The sequence below is a fragment of the Tupaia chinensis genome, unplaced genomic scaffold, assembly GCF_000334495.1.
Source record: "Tupaia chinensis unplaced genomic scaffold, TupChi_1.0 Scaffold000424_1, whole genome shotgun sequence".
NCBI lineage: Eukaryota > Metazoa > Chordata > Mammalia > Scandentia > Tupaiidae > Tupaia > Tupaia belangeri.
This window is the reverse complement of record NW_006159929.1, coordinates 3,520,904-3,531,936: the sequence shown is the minus strand read 5'-3', so window position 1 is coordinate 3,531,936 and position 11,033 is coordinate 3,520,904. Positions and strand designations below refer to the sequence as shown.

Genomic DNA, 11,033 nt, shown 5'->3' with positions numbered 1-11,033 from the left:
TGGCATGGTCCTAGCTGGAGCTGAAACACTTGGTCATCACTTGGTTTCCAGTATTCTCTACCTTAGGTATTACATGATTTAAGGCAGTTCTCTGTACTTCTAATAAAGACAAATCTACAACATAGAACTGTTTTGAGAATTAAATGAGCTAATTATTGTATAGTATTAGAACAATGCCTTGGACACAGTAAGCACTCAGCAAATATCAGGTATTGTTTTAACTAAAATTGCCAGAGGGTGCATGTGCTCACCAGAGAGAGACAGAGTAAGTACACACTCTACACCCCCAAGTGGGGAATGGTCACGCCACTCACAATCCCTTCCCCACTTCTCTATGCTGGGATTTTCAGTACCCGACCGTGTGTACGTGCACACACACACACACACACACACACACGCAGAAAGGCTTCCTGGTGTGCTTTTCAAGCCAGGGCCCAGCTGCAATTGGCCACAGGGGATGTGGTTCCCTTAACCACTGCTAAGGTCCTAGTTTTTACCAGTTTTAAAGGCATGTGTGAAACAGACTTTCTTTCATGAAGACTAATGTGGAGGGAACCAGCAGTTAGCGTAATGACTATGTCGCTGGACTCCCACATAGTCGACCGCAGTTCACATCCCGGTCCGGTGGCTTAAAACTCACGCTGGGTGCGTATGTGTGCATGCCCAAGATCCCAAGAGGAGAATGGAGGAGAAGGGATTGCGGCTTGACCATCCCCTCTGGGGGGTGATTTCTCGCTTTCTGTCTCTATGTCTCTCTCTGTCTGGGGAGTGCACGCGCCCTATAGCGAAAACCTCTCCAAAAAAAAAAAAAAAAAGACTAATGCGGATACAGTTCAGCAGAATATGTCTCCCACAGTGAATTGATAAAATCTGGAGCCCACTTAGCACCTGCCCTGGCACATACACTAAAAGGCTTAGTCATTTTATTTGAAAACTTACAAGGCACTCTGGGTCAGGCACTGTTAAGAGTACACCCCCCCCAACTTTGGGAATACTTTTCTTTGCAGCTCGTTTATAACTCGTTCAATTTATCCCTAAATCCTTGAGGTAGAACAAATATATCCCCTTTCTTAGAGAAAGTCTACGTAGTCTGAACTTACACTAACAGCAGAGGCAGTGCCAGGATTTAAACCCAGGCAGGGCGTTCTAAAGTCGCTGCTTAAAGCGCTGTGCTGGGAACCAGCAGTTAGAGTAATGGCTATGTCGCTGGACTCCCTCCCATGTAGCCCATCACGGTTTGAGTCCCAGACGGGTGCGTGTACGTGCGTGCCCAAGATCCAGAGAGGAGAATGGAGAAGGGATTGTGGCCTGGCCATTCCCTTTGGGGGGAGTGATTTCTCGCTTTCTGTCTGTCTCTCTGTCCGGCGAGCGAACGCTCCCTATAGCAAAAAAAAAAAAAAAAAAAAAAAAAAAAAAAAAAAAAAAAAAAAACAACAACAACAAAAAAACAAAACTCTCAAAAACAAAGAAGCGCTGATACATCTTCATGGCGCATAGTACAACACAGTTCAAAAGTCAGACTCCGGGTTACTGGAGCGGTAAAACTCCAGGCATTCCAGTATCTTAATCGTGTATCAAGTAAACTGACACTCAAGAGAAGGCGTCTCCCCTACAATATGATGACCAGCCCATCAGGCCAGAACCCAGGTGGCAGGGTTCTAAGACCCTTCTACCAGGGCGGAGCAAGATCGAGACTCGTTCTCCGAGTCCCCCCGCCCAGGGGACAGCTGGCTCTGACCGACTAGCTTTCACCGAGGCCCCGCCCCGCTTCCACTCCGGCGTAGAGGACTGCTGCAGCGATGGCGGCCGCTGCAGGCGACGCGGCCTACTTCCGGACGGGTAGTCTGCTCTGGTTCACGGTCATCACTCTCTCCTTCGGATATTACACAGTAAGCGCAGCAGCAGGCCGACTACTCCATCTAACCACCACCTGTGCCCACAGGCGAGGAGCTGCCGCGCAAGCGCGTTCAGAGCCGGCCGGGAGGAAGACGCAAGCGCACTAGTCCCGCAGGGTCTTGACCGGTACTCGCGGCTTCGAGAAACCGGCTAGTCCGGCTTTGCCTACGTGGGTCCAGGATCCGTAGCCGACGACTCAGTGTCTAGGTCTTTCGAGATGCCGATGGCGAAGTCGGAAGACTACAGGGCAGCTGCTCCCTACTTCCGTACAGCCAGACTTTTGCCCTCTCTGGCCACAGTCCTGGGGCTGGGCTACTTCGCGGTGAGACGGCGGGGCGGAACCAAGGAGCTGTTTGGGCCCACCAGGTCCTCGTAGGACGAGGGGCACGGTGCGAGGTTTATGCGCATGCGCGGGGGGCGGTTGCTAGGTTACTAGTGTAAGCGGAAGCTCGGTGGGCTCAGTTTCAGGTGTCGCGTCTGCGGCTCTGCGGTACTATGGCATAACCGAATCTACGCCTCTCGTGGAGAGGGAAAGGCAAGTTGACAGACTGCCAGAGGTCTGCCAAATCAGGGTATGGTTTCTGAAGCGGAATGTTTGAGACAGTTGGGATTGCTTGGAAAACAGGGATAAATTTACAGGATGGGTAGGATGTCACTGGTAGAAAGGGATAGACAAGATATCACTGTTATGATTGACCACGGAAATAACCAACTGCGGAAATAATCCTTAATGCGGTTTATTTCTAAACAGGAATATGTGTAACCGACCCGAAGTAGGGTAAATGTGTCTTTCTTAGGGTGCTCAGATATTGGGGATTCCTTTTATATGTTTTTGAGAGTGAAGTTTGGATTTTAGTGTAGACTTTTTCAATTGTTCTGGCCCCAAAAGGCAGGACATGGGGAAGCTGGGGCCTGCAGGTTATAGGTGAGTTTTACAGTTTTTAGATTGGTGACTGGAAAAGGAAATTTGCCTAGATCAGCAAAAGAATATACATTTAACAGAGGTAAGGAGGCTTAATATACACCCAAAAGGTACTATACCAGAAATAGGATGTAGGAAGAGCTCTGTTATCAATGGGTCAATGGTCTGTTAATATTTGTGGGGGAGATTCTTTGTCCCTTTCTCTCTGTTTCTGTCTGGTAAGCACAGGCACTCTCTAGCAAATTTAAAAAAAAAAAAAAAAAGAAGAAAAGAAAAAAAGAGAAAGGAATCATCCACTCTGGGTACAGAGTCAGATAAGCATGTAGTGTCCTTAGCATAAATTTCTCATAGGGTTGCTTTTAGAAAATAGAAGACAAGAATGAGAGTGAAGGTCCAGATTTTGTTCAGTTAGCCAGTAATTGTTTTTATAGAAGCAGTACTATTTCATAGCCTCTCTAAAAGTAAACATTTGCTGATCTTCCAAGTAATCTAATAGGTATTCTGTGCCTCTGGTTCTCTTTCAGTGGGTTGTCTTCTGGCCTCAGAGTATACCTTATCAGAGCCTTGGGTTCCTGGGCTCCTTCACTCAGTATTTGGTGGACCACCATTCTGCCCTCCTGCGCAATGGGTAAGAAGACCTGTATCTCTGATCTTGCTGGAAACCTGGAAGGCCTGTAGTTGTCTTTAGATTGTTAAGAGTGGTGCTCGTTCACATTAAGGCACCTTTCTTTCTGAGGTTTCTGTGTTAGATTTCATCACCAAATAACTACCACCTTAAAGCAAACTTTTTTTTCCTTCAGGTTTTGGCTTGCCTGGTTGATTCATTTGGGAGAGTCATTATATGCCATGGTATTGTGCAAGTAAGTCTTTGTGATAGATCTTTATCACCATTCTCTCGTTGTCTAATATAAGTTGAGAGTAGCCACTTTTAAATAATTTATACACTTGTAGACAGACAATACTCCCAAGCTAAAGCTGGAATCCCCCTGTCTAATACTGAGCCTGGCACAGAGGGAGTACTTGGTAAATATTTTATAACTGAACACATTTCACTTGTGTTAATCAGTTATTTAACTTTTTAATTGGGATGTTTTTTGTTATTTTTTTTACAAGTCTTTATAACCCCAATTAGATATAGCTGATACCTTTTCTCTTATTCTACCTTCTTTCTTATTCATTACTAGCAGTTGCTTATAACACCCTTGGAATGGTTGGAATAGTTAGGGGGGACAAGGCACAGTTTGAAATACCTGCTGCATGCCACTTTTGTTTCACCCTACTGTCTGTGTTTGGAGGCAATTACCCCCTTTTACTTAGATTACTTCTACCTTCCAGTTGGACCTCTGGGGCAGAGTTCCTTTTAAAACTACCATGTCCAGTACCCCTCTGTAAGATCTGTATGGCTCACAACAAACAGCTTTCTTATTCCTATAATGAGATAATTTGCAAGTGTGTACAGTTCCCAGAGCAGTCATATTTCTTTACTCTCCCATTCAATGAGCTGAACCAGTCTTTATATTTTAAAATCAGATATTAATTCTTTGCCCAAATTTCAGGGGTATTATTTCCAGCTCTCCAAGAGGTTCCACTGTAACCACTCTCTGACTTTGACTTGTATAGCAAATGCTAAAGCACTCTGATACCTCTTTCTAAGAATGTCTTCAGCCTCTCAGTGAAATCTTAGCTTAGAGGTATTTTTTATGGGCCCTAAACTTAACATGTAGGCATATTTGACACCTATTTTATTATTGGCATTTGGAGCATCTATTGAAGACCAAAACATTCAAATTTAACAGCCTGTTATACAGTTCTTTGAAGAACAGATGGAGAACAGGCATAAAATATTTCTATAACAATGTTCTTGAAATCATTTCTTTATGGTCTGACATGTTGGAATATACCATCGATCATCATGTATCAGAACAAGTATTCCTTTTAAATTATAAGATGAATGAAAGAATAAATAAATTTCAATGAATACATGAAGGCTTGTACATTTGCAGCCTCCAAATACCACTGTCCAGGAATGACCATAACATTTAGGCAAATTTCTTTTTATAAATGCATAACTGTTGATTAACTTTTTAATTCAATAAACAGTGTGCACAAAATAATATTCTAGGTTCTACATAAATACAAGAATGACCTTGGAGGAGAAAAGCAAGTGGCAGAAAATGAACACTTCCCTCTTATGTGCCAGGCCCTAAACAGAAATTTGATTGCACCATCAGGTTTTTGATATGGAGTCTCTTAAATTTCATGTTTGAAAATCACATACTTTCTTTTGGCAAACTTATTTTAACCAGAGATAAGATTAGACTATATATTTGACTTTTATTCACTATAATCATAATGTAATATTAAGCACTCTCCCATATTTTTAAACATCTCTTGGCGGACTGGCTGCTTGGTCTGGTGGTTAAGGCAGACGGATCCCACAGAGCCAAATGACTTGAGTCCCAGACATGGCAGCTTGACTGCATGTATGTGCACGCATGGCAAAAGTCCCAGGAGGGAGAGATGGATGAGAAGCGTTTGCAGCGTGACTGTGCTCCACTGAGGGATGCTTTCTGCTCTCCCTCCCTGTCTCTCTCTCTGGCAAATGCATGTGCCTTCTAGAAGAGAAAAATAAGCTTCCCAGGAAATAATTGTAAAGGTTTCATATTATTCCTCTAACTAGATTTCATAATTTATTGAAACTTCTTGCAATGAACAGTTCACATTTAATGTTTTATTATTATAAGTAGGGTTCTAATGAATTTCTTTTTTTCTATAAGCTTTCTATATATTTATTATTTTTTTCCTTGGACCAATGTGTTAGTCCATTATTGTGTTGCTAACAGTATTCCTGAGATTGGGTGATTTATAAAGACTGCAGGTTTATTTAGCTTATGATTTTGCCAGCTGAAATGTCTCAGCGTGTGGTTGGGGCTGGCATCAGGGCAGCCTGTTATGCTATATCACAACATGGTGACAGAAGCAGAGAGGAGGGTGGGAAAAAGAGAGGAGCAAAATTTCCTACTTCTGTGTTTGGCCCTCCCATTCCTCCATCCAACTGGATGGTGTCCACTCATTAGGCTCCACATCTTAAAGGTTTCACCACCTCCTGGAGCCACTACACTGGGGATTAAGCTTCCAGAACATGGACCTTTTGGGGGGAAAACCATTTTACAAACTAGAGAAGCCTAATTTCTGGATGAGAAATTACTGAGTAAAAGACTATTTTTAAGGCCACCTCCTGGCCTGGTGGCTAAGGGATCTGGATCCACATGGCTGACTGTGTAGTTTGGATCCCAAACCCAAGAGCTAGAAAAACACCAGAGTGCATGTGTGTGTATGCCCAAGGTCCCAAGAGGATGGAGAAATGGAAAAGGGATTACAGTGTGATCACACCCAATTGTGGGGGTGCTTCCTCTGTTTCTTTGTCTCTTTCTCTGTCGAATACCTACACGCTATGGAAAAATTTAAAAATTTTACATTTTTGTTGTTGAAAGTTATATATGTGGTGAAAACTCAGAAGCATGTGAAATTGACAATGAATGTCTCTTATAATCCCCAAATAGTCACTATTAAAACGTTTAATGTAGGGCCGGCAGAGAGCATAGTGGTAAAGGCACTGGATTCACACATGGCTGGTCACAGTTCAAGTCCCAGACTTTGCAGCTTGAAAATCACACTGGATGTGTATTCATGTGTGCCCAAAATCCCAAGAGGAGAGAGGAGGAGAAGACATTGTGGCATGGCCATCTTCCCTGGGGAGTGATTTCTCACTTTCCCCCTCTCTGCCTCTCTCTCTGTCTCTCTGTGGCAAGTGCACACGCCCTATGGCCAAGACCTAAAAAAATAGTTTAGTGTACATCATTACAATGTTATGCAGTTATAATCGTATAGATACATGTAGATATACACTATAAATTGCATACATTGTCATATATGCTTATTTTCCTGTGTCTATACATGGAATCAATGAATATTATGGATATTATATGGATGTGCATAAAAGTATACAGATGTACCTTAATCAATTTAGAGAATCTCTTTCTTCTGAAAGACTATTTATTTATTTGGCCAGAGGGCATGTTCACTCACTAGAGAAAGAGTCAGAGACACAACAGAGACACCCCCAATGGGGCATAGTCATGCCACAATTCCTTCTCCACCTCTCTACCCTGTCAATATTTGGGGCATGCACACACATGTGCTTGGTGTGTCTTATTTCAAGCCTCCAGGGCTGAAATTCCAACTGTGTAGTCAGCTATGTGGGACCCACCAGCTATCTTTTTTTCTTTCAAAAGAGAAGTTTTTTCGCTATAGGGCACATGCGCTCGCCAGTCAGACAGAGAGAGACAGAGAGACAGAAAGCAAGAAATCACCTTCCCCAAGAGGGATGGCCACCCTGCAATCCCTTCTCCGCCATTCTTCTCTCAGGATTTTGAGCATGCACACACATGCACCCCAGCATGAGTTTTAAGCTACCAGGTCTGGGACTTGAACTGTGGTTGACTATGTGGGAGTCCAGTGATGTAATCATTATGCTATCTGCTGGTCCCAGATCCAGCTGTCTTATTCACCTCTCTGTGGCAAGTGCACACGCCCTATGGCCAAGACCTAAAAAAATAGTTTAGTGTACATCATTACAATGTTATGCAGTTATAATCGTATAGATACATGTAGATATACACTATAAATTGCATACATTGTCATATATGCTTATTTTCCTGTGTCTATACATGGAATCAATGAATATTATGGATATTATATGGATGTGCATAAAAGTATACAGATGTACCTTAATCAATTTAGAGAATCTCTTTCTTCTGAAAGACTATTTATTTATTTGGCCAGAGGGCATGTTCACTCACTAGAGAAAGAGTCAGAGACACAACAGAGACACCCCCAATGGGGCATAGTCATGCCACAATTCCTTCTCCACCTCTCTACCCTGTCAATATTTGGGGCATGCACACACATGTGCTTGGTGTGTCTTATTTCAAGCCTCCAGGGCTGAAATTCCAACTGTGTAGTCAGCTATGTGGGACCCACCAGCTATCTTTTTTTCTTTCAAAAGAGAAGTTTTTTCGCTATAGGGCACATGCGCTCGCCAGTCAGACAGAGAGAGACAGAGAGACAGAAAGCAAGAAATCACCTTCCCCAAGAGGGATGGCCACCCTGCAATCCCTTCTCCGCCATTCTTCTCTCAGGATTTTGAGCATGCACACACATGCACCCCAGCATGAGTTTTAAGCTACCAGGTCTGGGACTTGAACTGTGGTTGACTATGTGGGAGTCCAGTGATGTAATCATTATGCTATCTGCTGGTCCCAGATCCAGCTGTCTTATTCACAGACCTGGCTTGATAGACTTTTTTTGGTTTTGATTTTGTTTTTTGTTTTTTTTGGTTTTTTTTTTTTTTAGTTTTTAATTTATTTCTTCCATGAGCAAGAGAGAGAGAGATACAGTAACCCCAATAGCACTCTGACACCACACTCCACCCACCCTCTGGGCCATGGGCACTAACATGCCATCATACTCAGGAAGGTCTCTAGAAGTGAACCCCAAACCCTCTTGTTTGGGTCAGCCTTGGAGAACATGGTATTCCACTACTGTACCTCCATCAGGACCCCTAGACCTTTAAGTTTCTGCTTTTTTTTGTTATGATAGGCAACACTACACTGAATATGAATTTTGTTCCTTTGATTCACTTTGGCATTTGTTCCCTTAGAATAAATTCCTAAATCTGGAATTTGAAAAGTAAAGAATGAAGACTTCTAATTTTGACATGTATTGCCATATTGTCTGCTCGTCAGAATCACATGAATACCTGCTTTATAACCCTGTCTCCTGGACAGTAGCCAGACACTTTCTCAGGAAATAGGATTCCATCCAAAATGCATTTATTAGAAAACAGGAAAGATGAAGAATAGGTGAGCTAACCATTCAAATTAAGAAGCCTGTGAAAAACAATACACAAATGCAATGAAAGTAGATGAAAGGAATACATTTAAAAAAGAAAAATAGAAAATAACTTCATTGAAACCACAAGATTAAAAATTCTAGGGTGTAATTTTCACTTTTTCTCTTTTAGGTATAAAGGCATCACAAATGGTCGGGCTCAGCTACTCTGGTTCCTACAGACTTTCCTCTTTGGGATAGCATCTCTCTCCATCTTGATCGCTTATAGACCGAAGCGCCGGAAACAAACCTAAAGAGATCCAAAAGCTTTCTTTACACTTTTACATTCAACCTCATTTTTTTTGGGATGGTGCCGGGTTTACTTTGATCTTACTACTTTCCAGAAAGTGTTTAGAAACACTCCAAAGCTACTTAAGACCCTCTAGTTATTCTCTTTCCCCCTCCCCTTAAATTCTGGTTGAGCTTAAATAGACTAGTTGCTACTTAAGAGAGAAGAAGACTTATTCAGTATCATTCCAATGTTCATGTAAAAACTGCAGAACCCTGCCGGTGTGCCTTCATCTTGCCAGTTCTGCAGACTAACCAATCTGGCAGGGGCCTTTCAGCTACCTTCTTGAGGTCCTTTGCTGTGCTGCTGCTCTCCTGTCATCTGGGCTAAGCCATAGACTCCATTTTTTGCTCCCACCTTCTGGTGAAAACGCCTTATCCTCACCACCACCCACCTCACCTCTCCTTTCCCCAGTTTTCCACCTTTCTGGACCAAGGTAAAGTGATACTGCCACAGTACATCACTTCCACACATGTTTATTAAGTGCCAGTGAGGCAAGATCATATCCTTTCTCACTTCCATTTCTCAAACTACAGAAGACGAGGAAGACAAGAAAGCGCTGAGAATGGGGCAGGCTGAGACTCAAGGGGAGAAGATGGAGGAATGCCTTCCCTGTGCTGCCCGCCAGTGCAGTCTGTCTCCACAGGAGCCCCGGGACACAGTGCTCTCTCTAGTGTGCAGGGGTCTGATGGCCACCACTTGATTGTTTCTTCAGCTCAGGGCCATGTCTTAAACATCTTTACTTTCCCCCAGCACCTGTTCCCACTGTCTTGCACACAGGCGTTCTATAGTGCATAGTGAACAAGAGAGGGAAATTCGTTTTACTTTCCACTTGTTCACTATGATTCCAATTTTTATGTGAAAACTACAGAACCCACCCAGTATACCTTCATCTCAAAAGAAAAGCACAAGATCACCTTGGACCGATAGTACCACTTTTGTGTGGGTCCCCTGGTGGGAAGCCTACATCTTTTTTCACATTTTTCTATTGTCACTTTGTCCAGACTCTAGGTCTCCCTCTCGCCCTGGCTTACTCAGACACATGGACGTTGCCATTCAAGAGATTTTAGCCCATGGATTAACCAACCAGTTATTACCTCTCCCATTCAGCTGGTTGTACCTTATTAAGTACTGATAGGTTGGGATGGAGAGGTTCCTCTGTTTCTTTGCCCTGGCAGAATGGCTTTGTCACCCCCCCTAGAAGCCATTAAGGCTCTTTCCTAAAGGACCACGTGCTTGTTCTCTGAGGACTAGTCCTCATTTCCATTCTCTGATGCAAGGGGGCAGGTTATGTGCATAAGACAAACACTTGTGAGAAACACACCCCTTGCCCAAGTGAAAGCATAACCTGGAAAGATTGTGGACTATGAGATGTTCCTAATGGAGATAAATGTCCATAAACAGATCTATCTTATTTCATTTTTAATTAAAAGCTTACTTTTTGGTAGAGGTTAAAGATTTTTAACCAGGGAGTTAGGCATCATGTAAATCCAACCCAAATTTTTGAAAAGCATGATCCTCTTCATAGGATAATAACAATAATAGTAATATTAGTAGTGCTAGGAGCAATATGGCAGGTTTTTAATGAAATGGATTTTCTTCATCTTTTTTTTTTTTGAGAAACTTTATAGGATGCGTGTACTCACTGGAGAGAGACACCAAGAAATCACCCCCCCGCCACCAGGGATGGCCACACTGAAGTCTCTTCTCCATTCTCTCTGGATTTTGGGCATGCACGCACACGCGCTGGCATGAGTTTTAAGTTGCTAGGTCTGGAACTTGAACCGCCGTTGACTACATGGGAGTTCAGCGATGTAACCATTACATATGCTGGTCCCAGTGAAATGGATTAACTTGAATAAAAGGCTGTGAATTATCTCAACCAAGTCTTTTTTTCTATTTGTCAGATTTGATACATCGCCACATATTTAATTATTTTTCTCAGATAGATTCTAGTGTGGAATTGTTTGCAGA

The 11,033-nt window shown here is 42.9% G+C and overlaps 1 protein-coding gene across 2 annotated transcripts; it reads left to right on the top strand.

Annotated features, from left to right (window-relative positions):
- Positions 1-1,422: 1,422 nt before the first annotated feature.
- TMEM254 (transmembrane protein 254) lies at positions 1,423-10,480 on the top strand. Of its 2 annotated transcripts, none has more exons than XM_006154904.3 (4): positions 1,423-1,889; positions 3,343-3,446; positions 3,619-3,678; positions 8,904-10,480. In XM_006154904.3, the coding sequence occupies exons 1-4, from the start codon at positions 1,800-1,802 to the stop codon at positions 9,022-9,024; spliced, it is 375 nt and encodes a 124-aa protein (XP_006154966.1). In that variant the 5' UTR covers positions 1,423-1,799; the 3' UTR covers positions 9,025-10,480. The 2 variants fall into 2 exon arrangements, with proteins under 2 accessions (XP_006154966.1, XP_006154965.1); XM_006154903.2 differs by lacking the exon at positions 1,423-1,889 and adding an exon at positions 1,983-2,218.
- Positions 10,481-11,033: the final 553 nt, after the last annotated feature.